We start from the raw sequence: 17,748 nt of genomic DNA on the forward strand, positions 1-17,748 counted from the left end.
CATGTTTTAAACAATTAACAACAGTCTATGGGAGTCGTGAGGATACTGTTTTAAAATTCTTTAAATGTTCTTTGTTTACTGACAAATGGGACGAGACAATAGCACAAAAAGGTGTTTCATCTTTCCCACCCTGCTATACCATACTTTATCCAGTGGTTCTCAAACATTTTTGTTCATGATCCAATTTAATTTTCCGTTACCCTTTACAGTTAATAGTATAATATATGCAGGCTACTTTTGGCAACTTACAAACCATTTTAAATTAGAAAACCACTATCATATATAGGTTTCTAACATAGTTTTTCAATCATTAGTGACCACTGGGTTAAAACAGTGAGCTTGAAAATTTTAAAGCAAAAAAAACACAGCTAGTTCAATTTTAAACTACATTTTACATAGAACCTAACTCACAGCCAAAATACACAAAAAAGAGATGTAACACTATAGCCTAAGCCTACTCTGTAATAAATATTATAAACATTATTTCTAATACCTTTGTCTAAAATATTCTTGAAAGACAATTTAATAAAACACAATAACCTACTGTTGTGTATTTGACTGACTTATATCTAAAAATCTTTGAGGGTTGTTTGTGGTAATTGGCCAACTCTGGCCTATATACCATAGGTTATAAAGTTTGCTGTAAAAAAATGACCTCACCCATAAAGAATGTCTCTCATTTCTGACATACATTTCTAAAAACATTTTCTACAATTTTACAGTATCAGGTAATGGGCCAACTCTGACCTAAATCTCAGGGTCCATTGCTTTTTCTTTCTTCTGTGTAAACAATTTCTAAAAAAATGATCCCAAAAAGCTGTCTATTGCTGTATTAATTTGACTTATTTATATCTAAACAAACTTTTAAGGTAATGAGCCAACTGTGGCCTAAATCTTAGCTTCCGAAAGTTGCTGTAAAATCAGTCTTCAACTATATAGAACATTTCTTTTTTGTCTCTTTTCTAAAATGATCCCAAATTTTTTACAATTTCACAGAATGAAGTAATGGACCATCTTTGGCCTAAACTTTAGGTTTGAAAAGTTACTGTAAAATCTGGTCTTCAACTAAATAGAATATCTTCTTTTTGACATTTTTCTAAAATAATCCAAATTTTTTTCTCTTTTTTTTAAAAAATTAAAGTTTGAAAAGTTACTGTAAAATCTGGTCTTCAACTAAATAGAATATCTTTTTTTTGACATTTTTCTAAAATAATCCAAATTTTTTTCTCTTTTTTTTAAAAAATTAAAGTTTGAAAAGTTACTGTAAAATCTGGTCTTCAACTAAATAGAATATCTTCTTTTTTTGACATTTTTCTAAAATAATCCAATTTTTTTTTTCTTTTTTAAAAAAAAATTAAAGTTTGAAAAGTTACTGTAAAATCTGGTCTTTACCCATACAGAATATCTCTTTTTTCTGACATTTTTTAAAAAATAATCCAAAAATTTTCGTGATAAAAATATATTACGGTGAATATGCCCACCATGCTGTTCCATGTTACCACATATCTACATGTTCCGCCGGCAGGAAAATAGCGCCCCGTATTGAATTCTAGAAGCAAAATGTATGCATGACAGTCGCTTATGAGCGGCATAACATAACACCTAACGAGAAAAGCTGCGAAACTGTAAAGCAAAATAAATTTTCGCGAAAGTACAAAATTACTGGTACCAACGATTTGTTTTTTTTCGCTGGAAAGGTAAAAATACGCAAGGCACTCTTGCGTTGGCAAACATTGCGAAAAAAACTATAATTCAGCCATTTTTCTTTGAATGGACACATATATAATATATATATATGCCTTAAGAAATGAGTTTGCCTATTAAACGTTAATAAATAGCCAGAAAACATGAATATTTTTGGAGCACACAGGAATAATTGTACCGACGAGGCAAGAAATTAGTTTTTGACTAAAAAAACACTGGCGTTTAGATATTTTTTACCAAAAATGTAAAAGTTAAAGCAAGTACCAGCATTGAAATAGAATTTGACAAATTTTTTCGCAAAAAAAACAGAATTTTAAAAAATACCTTATTAAAAAATTAACCATTTTCATTGAATTATGAAAAAATTTCACCAGATTAGCAAAAAGTGATGACCAATTTTTTTTCGCAACTATATGTTACCATAGAAAGTGGAAGTTGAAATTAGAATTGGTCATCACTGGAGCTAGAAGCCTAAGTGCAAAGCAACCCCAGTTTTAAGTGCTTATAATTATCCATAAAATTTGCGTAGTCTAAATGGCTGTAAATGTATGTAAGCTATTTTGGATATGGTTTTGGGGGATATTTTGGGGGTAAAAAGGGTTTCTAAATTGGGTTTTATTGCGTAAACGGTCGCATTTGGTGTATGTTCATTTCTACAGTAATTCTGGACTCCATTACGTCTTTAAGCTGCTGTTGTAGATCCGCGTTTAGCCTCGTAAGTTGCGTGTTTCGGACTTTTAGTTCTCGTATTGACGTCTGTAGACTGCTTTTATTGCGAGATAATCTGGATTATGATGTCATAGTTAGGGATTAAAGGGGAACTTAGGTTAGAGTTGGTCCTTTTTTCCTGTTCTATATGAGTGAGGTCCTTCAGCGAGGTAGTCATGGGACATGGGATTCAGGCTAGAGTTAGTACAAAACCCTTTTCCATATACTACTATACTATATAGATTGGGGTAATGGGCAAACTCTGGATTAAATCTTAGGCCCTATAGTGTGTCTCGCTGTAGGACCTTACCCACATAGAATAGAGTAATGAAAAAAAAGTTTTTAAACAAAATAAAATGACAAGTTGTTTACACAAAATGTAATAAAAAGTTTTTTAGACTAAAAAAATGGATTTTAATAAAAAAATAATCAAAAAAGGCACAAAAAATACAATCAAAGAAATAAAATATTTTTTTCTTACTCTTGCTTAGGTTGGGGTTTATGTTTTGGGTCTTTACTCGAAATTGGAAGAGTTGACAATATGGGTTCAGGTTTACATACGTCCGAGCTCATTATACGAGAACGTGGGGGTTTTGTGGGGGCCTGGGGTAAAATGGGGATTTTATGATATAAAGGATATTGTAACGGAAAATTTAGTAATATACAATTTTGTATTTATAAGTACTATTTTACTTTTACAAGATTTTGTTATTATGCGTTTTATTACTATGAATTTTGGTATTATAACTTTATCAATGGTATTTTACTGTTGTAAGTTTTTGGTATTATTAATTTTTACCTTTTTATTATGCGTTGATTTTTCTTCTTCAATATCCTTGTTTTCAATTTCTTCTTCGATCTTCGCAGATTCTTCTAAAAATAAAAATTTAAATAAATTCAAACATTAAAATAGAAAAAAAAATTTTTTAAATTGCACAATATTAAAAAAGAAAAAAAATAAAATTTTAACAATGTTCGGCGCCGTGGCTCAGTGGTTTAGGCATATGTATCGAAACCAAAGTGTCCCCGGTTCCATGCTCGGCGGCGGTACTAACACTGATCGACGAATGTGTCCTTGGGCAAGACACTTAACGGCAATTTCTCCAACCCAGTGGTCACTAATGGGTTGTCCAAATTATCAGCCATACATAAAAAATATAAAAAAAGTAATCACCCACAAAGTAACATACATGGCAACTCGTGAGCTGGCATGAGGCGTATGAAACAAAACACCTTACCCATAAAGAATAAAAAATATGAAATTTCAACATTTAATATTTTAAATACGTAAATATAATGTACAATATATAAATACCTGCATTACAACAATACATCGTTAAGAATCAGATACAGAAAATTTTATTTTTGAAAAAAAATACAATTTTTCACAAAAACTCATAGAAAACTGTAAAGTATAAAATTAAAAACATTTTTTTTATCTATTTCCGCTCTTAATTTTGCTGAAAATTTTAAATTTATGATTCATTTATTTTATAAATCATAGAAATTTAAAACAGGATGCATATTCAAATCGAATATTTTTGCTTTTAATATCAGATTTTATAAATTAAACTACTTTACAGTATTAAAAGCAAAGTATTAAAAGCAAAAATATTCGATTTGAATATGCATCCTGTTTTAAATTGCTATGATTTATAAAATAAATGAATGATAAATTTAAAATTTTCAGCAAAATTAAGAGCGGAAATAGATAAAAAAAATGTTTTTAATTTTCTATTCTATTCTACATGGGTAAGGTCCTAACATCAAGGCATATCAGAAAAAAATGGGATTTAGGGAAAAGTTGGCCTACTTTGGATTCTATATGTGTGATGTCTTACAGCAGGCCACACCAGGGTGCATGCAGTTTAAGCCAGAGTTGGCCTATTACTCTACTTTTTATGGGTGAGGTCCTACAGCGAGACATGCCATGGGACTTGAGATTTAGACCAGAGTTGGCCTATTACTCTATTCTATATGGGTGAGGTCCTACAGCGAGGCATGCCATGGGATTCGAGATTTAGACCAGAGTTGGCCTGTTACTCTATTTTATATGGGTGAGGTCTTACAGCGAGACATGCCATGGGATTTAAGATTTAGACCAGAGTCGGCCAATTACTCTATTTTATATGGGTGAGGTCTTACAGCGAGACATGCCATGGGATTCGAGATTTAGACCAGAGTTGGCCTGTCACTCTATTTTTTATATGGGTGAGGTCTTACAGCGAGGCATGCCATGGGATTCGAGATTTAGACCAGAGTTGGCCTGTTACTCTATTTTATATGGGTGAGGTCTTACAGCGAGACATGCCATGGGATTCGAGATTTAGACCAGAGTGGCCTATAACTCTATTTTATATGGGTGAGGTCCTACAGCGAGGCATGCCATGGGATTCGAGATTTAGACCAGAGTTGGCCTGTTACTCTATTTTATATGGGTGAGGTCTTACAGCGAGACATGCCATGGGATTTAAGATTTAGACCAGAGTCGGCCAATTACTCTATTTTATATGGGTGAAGTCTTACAGCGAGGCATGCCATGGGATTTAAGATTTAGACCAGAGTCGGCCAATTACTCTAATTTTTAATAAAACTTACTGTTAGGTCTTGGAGCAGGAACCGGTTTCACAATTTTTTCCACTTTTTTCTCAACTTTTTTTTCTAATTTTTTCTCAATTTTTTTTTCGTCATCCGATTTTTCGATAGGTTCTGGCTCCTCGTGTGGCTGGTTAAAGTTACTAAAGTCAGCGAAAGACTCCTGTGGCTCTGTAACCTAGGAAAAAGTTAACACAAAAAAATTTATAAGTATGACGCCGTGCCAAAGTGGTTTGCGCGCCTGCTTCTAACCCAGAGGTAATGAGTTCAAAGCTTGTCGCTGCTACCATTGTGGGCGTATGTGTCCTTGAACAAGACATTTAACGGCAATTGCTCCAACCCAGTGGTCATTAATGGGTTGTCTAAATATAAAAAAGTAATTACCCACAAAGTAACGTACATGGTAACTTGTAAGGTGCCATGAGATGTATGAAACAAAACACCTGTGTTTAACGACTGTCGTTTTCTGGCGACGCAAGGATAAAGCAAGTTACATTCATTAATTGACACAAATTTTTGTAATTTTAATAGATCAAAAAGAAAGAAAAATCGCACTGCACTAAAATAATTTTAGACAGTGCAATATTACAGTTAAAAAAACAAACGAAAAACAGTTATTAAAAAAGCAATAACACACTTACTGGTACAGTTTGGGGGCGTGGCGGGGGCGTTGGTCCATCTACTCTATTTTCAACATCTAAAACATAGGGTTCTAAAATTATCAGAATTTTAAACATTTTTTTTGCAATTTTTTAAAAGACAAGACTTCTAAAAAATAATTGTACTAGTTTTTAAACATACCTTTTATAAAAAAAGTTTTTCGCAGGAAAATTCTTAATTTATTATAGCATAATTCTAAAATTTAGTGAAAAATATGCACAATTTTTTTTTATATATATAAATGTATATTTGTATAATTTTGTTCGTATTTTCAAATAAAATATTTTTTTGCCAAAAATACCTATCGTTGGAAAATTCTCATTTCTCTCCAACGAGTTTGATTTTGATTCTCTTTTAAGTTTGGGTGAAGATTTGGGGTGAACAAGGGGTCTGGGTGGGGGTGTGGGGGCAGGAGGGGGTAGTGGGGTTATAGTGGGGACTGACCCACTTTCCATGGATGAACTTGAACCGGATCTAAAAAAAATTGTTGTTTTAGACAATTAATTGGGCTTTTTTTCTGTTTTTTTGTAGCACTTAATTCTGACAGATATTTCGTTACAAAAAACGAGAATCCAATTTCATGAGCACTAGATCAGGGCCAGAATCACAGAATTTGACAGTTAAACTTGCATAAAACTTTCGTACCTAGTTTTTTTAGCTCTTATCAAAATCTAAAAATAGGCTAAAAAAATTGACAAATTTTTTTCAAATTTTTTAATTAAAATTTCACCAATTTTTTTTAACCAATTACCTTGGACGTAGGGGTCGTGACGACCAATCAGAATGCTCGGGATCGGACCGATCTTCAACATCATCTTCATCTGCGGAAGATCGATCGCTCGTGGCAACCGAGGACGATGATGATGTCACTGATGATGTAGACAAAGATCGTCCTGGAAAAAAATAGAAATATTATAAAAATATCGAAATTTTATGAAAATTTAAAATATTAAAAAATTGAAATAGTATAAAAACTGAAATAAAATAAAATATTGAAATAATATATAAAGTTGAAATTTTATAAAAACATTGAAATAATAAGAAACATGGAAATATTAAACAAACATAGAATTATAAAATTATTTTAAAACGTCGTGAAAAATCATATAAATAATCAACACACAAAAATAATGTATTCTTTATATACAATAATAGTCAAAATCATTAAATTAACATACAATAAGATAAAATTTTTACCTTTTTTATTTTTACGAAATGTTTTTTCTTCCAGTTCATTATTTCTCGATTCTTTAGAGTCAGTTGAGTTACTTGCTGATAATTTTTTACCTAAAAAAAATTTTTTTTGTGTTATAATTTTTGCTTTGATAGGGCTGATAATTTGGACAACCCATTAATGACCGCTGGGTTGGAGCAATTGCCGTTAATTGTCTCGCCCAAGGACACATACGCTGATCGGTATTATTAGTACCGCAGCCAGGCATTGAATCGGGATACTTTGGTTTCGATACAGGCGCCAAACCACTGAGCTATAGCGCCGGACAAAAAAATGGGTTAAAGCATTGAATGTATTGAGCTTATAAAATTCTTGCCTAGGCACCAAGCTACAGTAGTGGACATTTTTCCTTTTACGAGTTGCAACACTTTCTGTCTTGATGTTTGTTTAACAGCGTTATGTAAATATTACAACTGTATTACAACATTTTTTGTTTGCTATAGAACACTGAACCTGTTCTATACCACAGCTTGAAGAATATAATTTTGCTAAGGTTTTAAAACATAATTTTTCTAATTTTTTGAAACATAATTTTGCCTAGCTTTTAAAAACATAATTTTGCCTAGCTTTTATAGACATAATTCTGGCAAGGTTTTTAAAGAAAATTTTGTCAGGGTTTTTGAACATAATTTTTCCAAAGTTTTAAAACCCGTGTTATAACAATTGTAGTTTCCCAGTCACGAGACTAAATTAATTAAAAATTAACAACGGTCAATGGAAGTCTGAGGATACGGTTTGATAATTCTTTGAATGTTCTTTGTTTACTACTAAATGGGATGAGAAAGTAGAATGAAAAAGTGTCCCATCTTCCCCACCCTATTATACATTAAATTCGAACCCATTACCAAAACAAAACAGAACATTCCTGTTATAACGACTATTGTTACCCTGCCACATGATAATAAATTGATTAAATTTACTCAAAATTTTTTTACAATAAACATACTTTTACCTTCACAACTACTATCTACATCAGACAACTCGTTCCGTAAAGACCCATACGGGTTAGTCACGAGCCGTTTTTTCGTCCTCACTTGCGGGGACGACGTCGTACTCTCCTCATCGTGCGTTTCACCACTAGGAGTCGCCCCAGAGGACTTTTCAGCGTCGTTGCTAACCCGCTTCCATAACTCGGGGTGACGAGACGGGGTCATATGTACCGCTACAGGGTGGGGTAAATTTTCCTGAAGGTGAAAAATATAGGGGAGTTATATAATATATATATTTTTATGTATGAGTTAGGGGTTTGGGGTGAAATTTCCCCTTTTTGTGAATTTATTTTTCTAATAAGACTTTTTCAATCTTTAAAATTTAAAATAGTCTATGTGTCCTCTTTTTCAAACAAAATTTTCCTTTTTTTTAATTATAAATACCCTCTTTTTTGACCCCAATGCTAAGGGCTGTCCTATCTACATACCTCATTTAATTTTCGGACTTGTTAAACATCACAAGTCACCTGCCTACAGTGGTGCAGCAAGAAAAAAAATAAGGGGGGGGGGGGGGGGTAAACCAAAAAATTTTTTTAAAATTTTTTTAACAAATTTTTCGGTTTAAAAGGGGTGGGGTCGTGACCCCCTAAACCCCCCTGGCTGCGCCACTGCTTGCCTAACTCTAGTTTGGGGTAATTTTTAAAAAAGAAGTAACATTTTATGTTTGCCCAGAGCAAAATAGTGTTTAAAATAAATATATATTAATTATATTATATATATGTATATATATATATAGTTTTTTAAATTTTACCTCAATTGAATGATTTGATTGGTCAAAATTAGCGAGTGTCGTCGAACTGTTTGTTCGGTCACTGAAGGTCTCCCATTGGTCAGCAGACGCTGTTATAGATATCATATAAAATATATATATTATGTATTGTAGGGTGGGGGAAGATGGGACACATTTTTATTGGAAAACGACAGTTGGGTTTAACACCTCGTGCCAGCTTACGAGTTACCATGTATGTTACTTTGTGGGATTGTGGGTGATCACTTTTTTTCATTTTTTTTATGTTTGGCTGATAATTTGGACAACCCATCAGTGACCACTAGGTTGGAGAAATTACCGTTAAGTGTCTTGCCCAAGGACATATACGCCCACAGTGGTAGCAGCGTTGAGCCTTGGATTAAATATTTTTACAAATTTTGAGATATTATGCTTGAACAAAAAATACCTGTATTATTAGAAGCAATAGGATGGGAAGGTATTTCTTCGTCAGGTTGAAACGGGTCTGCGAAAAATGGACCAATTATGATGTAATATTGATGATTTCCATTTTTTATATAGGCATAAGTGTATAAACATAAAATCACAGAATTGTGCCAGTGCCAAAGTGCCAACAAAAAAAAATAGGCGAAAATATGTGTCTGACTGCGATGCGGTGTCGCAAAGTTGAGCACTGTCCTCAACCACAAAGAATTGAAACATAAGGTGTATAAACATTTACAAATGCATTAGTATTATTATGCAGCTGGTGCAAAACCCCTTTAACCTAAAATTATTATTATTTTTTGTATAAAAAGTTGTTAAAATACCTTGCTGTTAGACCTTACCCATATAAAATGAATAATATGTTAACACTAGCCCAAATCGCAGGTTCCCTGCTCTGCTAAAATGTAAGACCTCACCCTTTTTTTTCGCAAATAGGGGGTAAAAAAATTATAAATTAAAAAAAAACTGACCTGTTTTAGTGGGTACTTCCCCTACACCGAGATCAATTAACGTAGGAACTAAAGCTTGAGGAAGTTTAATTGGTAGGTCGTATCCATTTTTACGAGCTACAACGAGATGAAATGCAGTGCAAAACTCGTCTATGGTAAGACTACCATCTTGATCCATGTCTGATAACTCCCTAGAAAAAAAAAGGATTTAGAAATTAGAAAATTCATTTATGTATATTATGTTACAGTTTTGCATTACAGTGGGGTGGGGAAGACGGGACACCTATTCATTCTATTTTCTCGTCCCATTTGGTAGTAAACAAAGAATATGTTAAAAAGAACACTAGATCCAAGTTTTGCATTATACGATATAGTACAGTGGGGGAAGATGGGACACCTATTCATTCTATTTTCTCGTCCCATTTGTTTGTAAACAAAGAACATTTAAAGAATTATGAAACCGTATCCTCACAACTTTCATAGACCGTTGTTATTTGCATATTTGGATATTATGTGCTAAAGGTGTCCCACCACCCCCCATCTTACAATATAGTCTAGGCCCATGGCTATATTCTATATGGGTGAGGTCTTGGGGTAATGCATGCCATGGGACCGGGATTAAGGCCAATGTTTGCCTTTAATAGGCTATTACACAATAAAATAGGACACCATTTTATTTTGGCCTGATTAGGCCCATTTTTGGTAACAATTTAAGGCCTGATTTGGAGCATTTTGGTCACAATTTAAGGCCCAGTTTGGCCCAATTTTGGTCACAATTAAGGCCTGATTTGGAGCATTTTGGTCGCAATTTAAGGCCCGGTTTGGACCATTACCCAAACCCTGTCCAGGCATATAAAATTAACATTCAAATTAAAGCTACTTACCATATATGGGAGAGTTCTAATATTGGTAGTTTGGACTTGGTGAAAAAATTCCTTGCAGTTTGACCTGAATGTATGAGTAATATAGGTAAATACACAACTTTCAATTTTTACTCTTACAATATTAAGTTTAAAAGAATTTTAAAAAAAAATTAAAATGATACCTAATCTATTTTTAAAAAATAAAAAATTACCAATTTTTTAAATTAAAAAAAGGGATTCAAAAACTTTTAAATATTGTTTTTTAACCAAAATAAAAACCAATTAATTATCCTTTCAAATCGGGCTATAAATTTACATAAATTTTATAAAAAATTAACAAACGACTATTAATTTTTTTAACCAAAATGAAGACCATTTATTTTTTAAAGAAAGGGTAGTAAAATGTGCTTGCTCACAAAAATTTTACCGTCAATTTTTCCTTTCAAATCGGGCTGCATTGTTGAAAACTGTTTCATATAATACTCTCTTTGTTCGTCTGTAATACACCACGGGTCTGTAAACTCATTACTGCCATCTAGCGCCTGTTTGTGGCCAATAATGTCTTCTTTTGAGGGGTTTCGATGCCTTATTTGGGTAGGGGTCTCAACAGAGTACCCCGGCTGGTTAGGGGTCCTTGCGTGGGGCTTTAATGGGGTGTTTGACGCAAGGGGGTGTGTCAAAGGGACTCCTTGGACTGGGGTGTTGGGGTTTTGAGAGGGGTGTGTATGATCTGAAGTCCTCTTTAAATTGGAGGAAACAGGAGTAGAGTTGGAGTCTTTTTGATCTTCGGACTTCCGGTTTGGAAAAGACGCCCATTTATCGTTTCCAGGTCCACTGCTCCAGGGAGATGGACTTGCAAAATTATTTCCAGCTGAAAAAAATAAAATTAATTTTTAATGGGATATTTTTGGGGCTATGAAAAATATAGGGGTAATATAATTGGGTCATCCCAATAAAAAAGTTAAAAAAAATTAATATATAGTAGGGTGGGGGAAGATGAGACACATTTAGCACATAATATCCAAATATCCGGATTAAAATTCTTTAAATGTTCTTTGTTTACTACCAAATGGGACGGAATATGGAATGAAAAGGTGTCCCATCTTCCCCCATCCCACTAATATATATATATATATATATGTGGTAATTTTTTTTCCTAATTCACTGTAAAAAAGATGAGCAGTATACAGTATTAAACTACCAAGAAGGCTGGTTTAGAATTAATATGACTGTGGCCTGTGGGGAAAGACGGGATACTGTTATCACCTAAATCCCATGTTTCCTGAACGCGTTTAAAAAATTGACAACTCTGTTTACAGTCTACCGTCATTATTTATATAATTCTGTAAATAATAATATTCTTTGTTTACTTCCAAATCAAAATGGGACTGTAAAAAGAACAAATTTCCCATCTTACCCCACCTTACTATATAATAAGCCTGGCACCAACAAAAACATGTCATATTAACCAAGTAAAATACAACTATATAATTTTGTAAACATTCTTTGTTTACTACCAAAAGGTCGATAAAAGAGATAAAATTTCCCATCTTACCCCACCCTACTATTATAACTAGCCTAGCAGCAACAAAAAAATGGAATAATAAACTAAAAAACTTGTTCAAAGTATGCGCAATGACTCCAAAACTTTTTGTTACCGAGTAATCCAGCAGTGCTATTTTTTCTGCTTTGATTAGACATGTAAGATTCAAGACTTGAACTGTCCCAGCTTTTACTTAAGCTCTGCTTTCTTTCATCTGAATTATTTGGTATTTCAATTGCCGCTGTTTTCGGGCATACAAAACTGCTGACACGTGGTATGGAGCATGAGTCAGCAAATTCTGAGGTCTTAGTTTTTGGCATGGCTAATTTTACAGCTCTTTTTAGTTTTAACATGATAGGAGAGGATTTATTAATTTCTGTTTGCTTTTCTTTGTCATTTTGAGCAGTAGGGAAATTTTTGTCACAAAATTCCGCTCTCATTTTGGCAAATTTTTCAAGAGGCCATGAAAAACTGAGCGGATCCTCATTTTTTTCGTCCGAATCTGAAGATAAATATGGAAGTTCAGGTTCTAGCTCCAGAGGAGAGAGATTAAAGTCCTCTAGTTCCTTAATCTCATCTTTTTGTGGAGGTTCATTTTTCGGATCCTCATTTTTCTCTTCTTCAAATTTTTCGCTTTTTGTTTTTTTAACTTTAATTTTTTCCTGTTTAAATATTGAAATTGAACTCCATTTTTGTTTCAATTTGCTTTTTTCCATTCCTACTTCATCTAAGAGCGTTCTCTCTTCGTTTTCAAGTGTCCCAACTGAGTATGGGGTAATAGACAGACCCCCTAGCACTGAATCACTCACGTTTTTTAGAATATTGTTCAGAGAAGGGCTGTTAAAGCTCTGGTTAAACTGTACATTGTTTTTACAGTGAGAGCTTGTAAACTGCGTGTGACTTGCATCTGAAGTGGCACTTGTCACAGGTGTTTTGTTAGTTTTGACGTCAGAATGTTTAGAGAAACAATTGCCGTTTAAATCCTTGTGAAAATTTTCTCGCGCTAAACTAAAAGATCTATGATGTACTCGCGATTTTTGCTGACTCTGCATTTTTCGCTGCAGTTCAAATTGCCCCATACTGTTTGAAAACGGTAAATTTGAGCTTTTTTTGCATGCACCATTAGGAATACTTGGTGAAAATTTGTTCAAAGTATATGCAATGTCTCCAAAACTTTTCGATTTCGCAACAGGTTGTTTATAAGGTGCTTCCACACTTTTTTGACCTTTTATAATTTGTCCATTGGCTTCTAAAGAGCTTTTATCCATACTTGCCAAAATGAAAGTACTTTAGTCTACTACTATACCTTGTGAACAATACATAATTTTACATGAATAGCACCATATTATAACCAACAACAGACTAATTAATTTTAAAGGGCAAAACCCATTTATATCTAAACTTTTTATAAGTTTTTTTGTTATAATTCCGCGAATCTGACCCTGATCTGGTGCTCATAGAGTTGAACGATTCTACGAAAATGTTATAGACAAAAATCAAGTTAAAAAGACAAAAATCAATCAAAAAATTATTGCTGGAAAATATCAATATATGAACATGTACTTCAGCGCACAAAACTATCTTCCATTTTTAAATATTTAAATACACTACTTTTTGTGGTAGTTTCTATAGCTTAAAACTTGTGCAGTTACATAAAAAGAACTCCATATGGGCATGTACTGTAGAACTGAAGATTTTAGTGGGTAAAACTCAATATACAATCTGAGTATCCTAACCGATGTAACTTTATATTTAGGCATAATTAGTGTTAAAACAATTATATAATTAAATGTACATCAACAAAACTATAAAATAACTCTATGCTGTAGAACTAAATTGTTAGGAACTGGTTCTATAGGCTGGCATACAAACTCTATATTATGTTATTGTTAGGCCATATTTCAGTTAATTAAAAAATCCTAGTCTAAAGTCTTGAAAAACTGAACCGTTTACTGTATAAATGTATGTATGCATGTTATGGACTGGTTCTATAGGCTGTCATAAAAACTATATATACATATATATTATATATATTATTGTTAGGCCAAATTTCAGTTAATTAAAAAATCCTAGTCTAAAGTCTTGAAAATCTGAACCGTTTACTGTATAAATGAATTTATGAATGTTATGAACTGATTCTATAGGCTGTCATAAAAACTATATAATAGTAGGATGGGGGAAGATGGGACACCTTTTCATTCTATTTTCTCGTACATTTTGGTAGTAAACAAAGAACATTCAAAGAATTATACAACCTTGTCCTGGTGACTCTCATAGACCGTTGTTAATTGTTTAAAACACGATCAGGATATTTATATATTTTGTGCTAAAGGTGTCCCATCTTTCCCCACGCCACTATACATATATTATATATATTATTGTTTAGTCATAATTAGAGTTAATTAAAAAATCCTATCTAGTCTCTCTTGAAAAACTGAACCATTTACTATATAAATAAATGTATGAATGTTATGAACTGATTCTATAGGCTGCCATACAAAATATCTATTATGTTGAAGAGCCGAACCATAATTAGAGTTAAATGTTCAAATAAATAACAGGTAACAGTAGGGAGCTATTACTGACATAATACTAACTGATAAGTGAATGGGTGTAGTTATTATATAAAGACCACAAAGTTATGAAAGAATAGACTTGAAAGGGGGTGAGGTCAGGATGTTACGCTCGACAGAACGTATAAGAACCCAGCTCGTCAGCTGTACACGGGATAGGAGGTATAGTGTTTTTATTTCCTTAGAGGGGTAACTTAAATGGTATTTAAAAAAAAACTTTATTTAGCCGTGGGTAAATATGGGGTGGTAAAAATGTAATTAAAATGTTTTGTGGAAACTGTTTTTTACATTTTTTTATAAATTCTTGTAAAATTTTATAAATTCTAAAAAGCGAGAATAAATCATGAGCTTAAAATGTTTTTTTTTAAATTTCATATATATATATTATATATATAATATATATATATATATATATATAGTAGGGTGGGGGAAGATGGGACACCTTTAGCACATAATATACAAATATCCTGATCGTGTTTTTAATAATTAACAACGGTCTATGGGAGTCGTAAGGATATAGTTTTATGATTCTTTGAATGTTCTTTGTTTACTACTAAACGGGACGAGAAAATGGAGTTAAAAGGTGTCCTATCTTCCCCCACCCTACTGTATATACATTTTTTAGGTATTTTACCAATAAACAATTATAATTATATAACTCAAAAATATTCTTAGTGTATTTACTGTATTACAAGATTAAATAAATAATGCATTAAGAAACTGACAATCTGACTGTAATAGCTATAGAAATTACTACCATATAATTAAGTGGGCTATAATTAATTAGTTTAAACTATGGGATTACTAGATGTATAGGAAATACTCAATTGTAATTATAATCTGGTAGGGTACTTTTGCTATAAGGCACAACGTAGCGTTTTAAAATTGATTTTCTGGTAAAAACAGTAACTCTGCACCAAAATTTCACCTGTCATTAGGACAGACATTTTTTTAAGCGGAAATTTTGTTGTTAGGATAGAATTTTATAATTTTATTGGTAAATTGATGTAAAAAAGGAAAAAAGCTTAGAACTTTAATAAATTTTAAAAATCTCACCAAAATAGGCATTAAATGAGCAAGACAAAAATGAGACATACATGATATATATTAATATTATTAAATTAACTAATAGGCTACTCTAACAAAATTTTCATGCATGTTTACTACTAAATCTGACGCCATTTCTGTTAAAATCTCTAGATGCTGGCATGCTGCTATCATTTTTGGCGTGCGTGTCCTTAGGCAAGAAACCTAACTGTAATTGCTCCAACCTAGTGGACACTAATGGGTTGTCCAAATTTGCATACAAACAAAATTATTCAAAACAATTTACAACGGGCTATGGGAGCCATGATGTTTTATAACTCTGCAAATGTTCTTTGTTTACTACCAAATGGGACGAGTAAAAACAATGTAAAGATGTCCCATCTTCCCCACTCTACAATATTATATAATGTTAAAAACAACCAATAACGTGTACCTGAATTTAAGTGCACAGGACTGTCATCAAATGAGGTCCATGCGCGGTTTTGAACTTGAGATGGGGTGGCTTGAGTTGAATTGGTGGGTAAGTTGGGGTTATGTGGGGCAGTGGGTGAAGTGGGGGGTGACGAGAGCTTGGGTTTGGGTAACCTTGACCCCTTGTGTAAAAGGTGGGTCTGAAATATATAATGAAAAAAAATAACTTTATTTGTGTTTTCGATTACAGTAGTGAAGATTCAGAAATATTTTTATATGAAAAGACAGGATATAGCGTCAAAACAACAGTTGTTGAAACACGCTTACAGTTAAAATATATTTACATTTAGTTGAAAGAAAAAAGCGTAGTCGCTACACCTAGCGGACAGAGGGGCCATTTATTTTAATTTAGTTAAACTTCTAATAAAAAAGGGTGTGTAAAGACAAGATTGCATAATTATAGAGAAAACAGCGATGTAGTACAGTTAGTTAACGTGTCCACTTCTAACCGAGAGGTAATCGATTCAAGGCTGTTATTGAGAATGCTTAAAAGTGAAATTTCATTTTTGACACTATTAGCCAATTTTTGGTGCTAGTGAAAAATCCTCTCCCCACCTTATTTGCTAACCACTAACCCCTAACTACTTTATTACTAACCCCTATACCCACTAACCCATAACCATCAACCCATAACCACCAACCACTAACACTTTCCACCAGCCTATTCTGCTATGTACCGAAGGATTCTTCACTAGTTCCCCACTTTTTTCACCAACTATACAGCGCTCAGTAGTAAGACAAAAAGAACATTTTAAGACCAAAATTTTCACTGGTTATTAGCTAAACAAATATTGCATGGGTTTGGGGTCAAGAGTTAGTGATTTATTGAGTTTTTGGTGCTAGTGAAGAATCTTCCCCCCACCTTATTTGCTAACCACTATTAACCCCTAACCCCTAAGTTAGGGGGTTGGGTGTTGATGGTTAGGGGGTTAGTGGTTAGTAGTTAGCAAATAAGGTGGGGGGGAGACTCTTTACTAGCACCGAGTTTTTTTTTAATTTGCATTACCTGAATCGCCTGAGGTCTAGGAACACTTTGGCTTTCCATTTTCAAAGTCTGCGTCAACGTTTGGTATTCCCAATTAGATGCATGAAATTTATAAGCAGTTGTCTTTACGGTTTTGGTAAATATCTATTAGTCAAATCACCACTGACGTCTAAATTAAATCTTACTCTGACACTAAAAGAAATTGCATTTAGTTTTTTAAAGAATGTGTAATACCGGTAAAACAAAAACACAGTTTTTATATTTCGACAATCAATTATAGCAAGTTATGTTAAAATTTGGCTTTCGGTGCATCTAAAAAATAATTTCCTTCAATCCTGTTGTCTTAGAAAGTCTTAATTATATTTTTTTATTGTAAAATCTTCAAAATACGTCACAAATTTGATGAATGTTATTTTTGTTTTTCAAGATTTCGAAAACCCTTCCCAACTAATCTTAAAGTGGATGAGATCGAGGCGCATGCTTTAAATTGAAAGCAATATTTTAGATTTCATGTGAAGTTCAAGAGTACCAAAAATATAGCGACCAACATACGAAATATTAAACTTATTGTATTAAACACGTAATGCTTTTTCAATAAAAGTTATATTTTTAATAGATTTTTTTGCATGCGACGTAAAAAAATTGGTTATAACGTTGCAATCAGAGGGTATCAGATTCAAGGCTCGATGCTGCCACCACCGCAAGTCATTTAAG

The 17,748-nt window shown here is 33.0% G+C and overlaps 2 protein-coding genes across 2 annotated transcripts; both read right to left on the reverse strand.

Annotated features, from left to right (window-relative positions):
• Nucleotides 1–1,443: 1,443 nt before the first annotated feature.
• Nucleotides 1,444–17,258, reverse strand: LOC149734690 (uncharacterized). The gene is made up of 16 exons (XM_089880100.1): nucleotides 17,056–17,258; nucleotides 16,012–16,189; nucleotides 10,843–11,286; nucleotides 10,437–10,500; nucleotides 9,574–9,743; nucleotides 9,066–9,122; nucleotides 8,642–8,730; nucleotides 7,854–8,085; nucleotides 6,865–6,954; nucleotides 6,419–6,560; nucleotides 5,969–6,141; nucleotides 5,649–5,704; nucleotides 5,011–5,185; nucleotides 3,212–3,285; nucleotides 2,894–3,015; nucleotides 1,444–2,488 (listed from the first exon to the last, which is right to left on the reverse strand). Exons 1-16 carry the CDS (start codon nucleotides 17,092–17,094, stop codon nucleotides 2,320–2,322), a joined length of 2,274 nt encoding a protein of 757 aa, XP_089736226.1. The 5' UTR covers nucleotides 17,095–17,258; the 3' UTR covers nucleotides 1,444–2,319.
• On the reverse strand, nucleotides 11,302–14,873 carry LOC149734691 (uncharacterized). Its single transcript, XM_089880118.1, has one exon. It carries the CDS (start codon nucleotides 13,224–13,226, stop codon nucleotides 12,024–12,026), a length of 1,203 nt encoding a protein of 400 aa, XP_089736244.1. The 5' UTR covers nucleotides 13,227–14,873; the 3' UTR covers nucleotides 11,302–12,023.
• Nucleotides 17,259–17,748: the final 490 nt, after the last annotated feature.

The sequence above is a fragment of the Ciona robusta genome, chromosome 6 (genome assembly GCF_009617815.1).
Source record: "Ciona robusta chromosome 6, ASM961781v2".
Lineage (NCBI taxonomy): Eukaryota > Metazoa > Chordata > Ascidiacea > Phlebobranchia > Cionidae > Ciona > Ciona robusta.

Bases quoted from the DNA above. Each gene is read 5' to 3' on its own strand.
- LOC149734691 (XM_089880118.1), bottom strand. From the start codon at position 13,226: ATGGATAAAAGCTCTTTAGAAGCCAATGGACAAATTATAAAAGGTCAA.
- LOC149734690 (XM_089880100.1), bottom strand. From the start codon at position 17,094: ATGGAAAGCCAAAGTGTTCCTAGACCTCAGGCGATTCAG. The intron at 8,086-8,641 runs GTAAAATTTAAA...TTTCACCTTCAG, and splicing joins AATCAAATCATTCAATTGAG to GAAAATTTACCCCACCCTGT. The intron at 3,016-3,211 runs GTAAAAATTAAT...ATTTTACCCCAG, and splicing joins AATCAACGCATAATAAAAAG to GCCCCCACAAAACCCCCACG.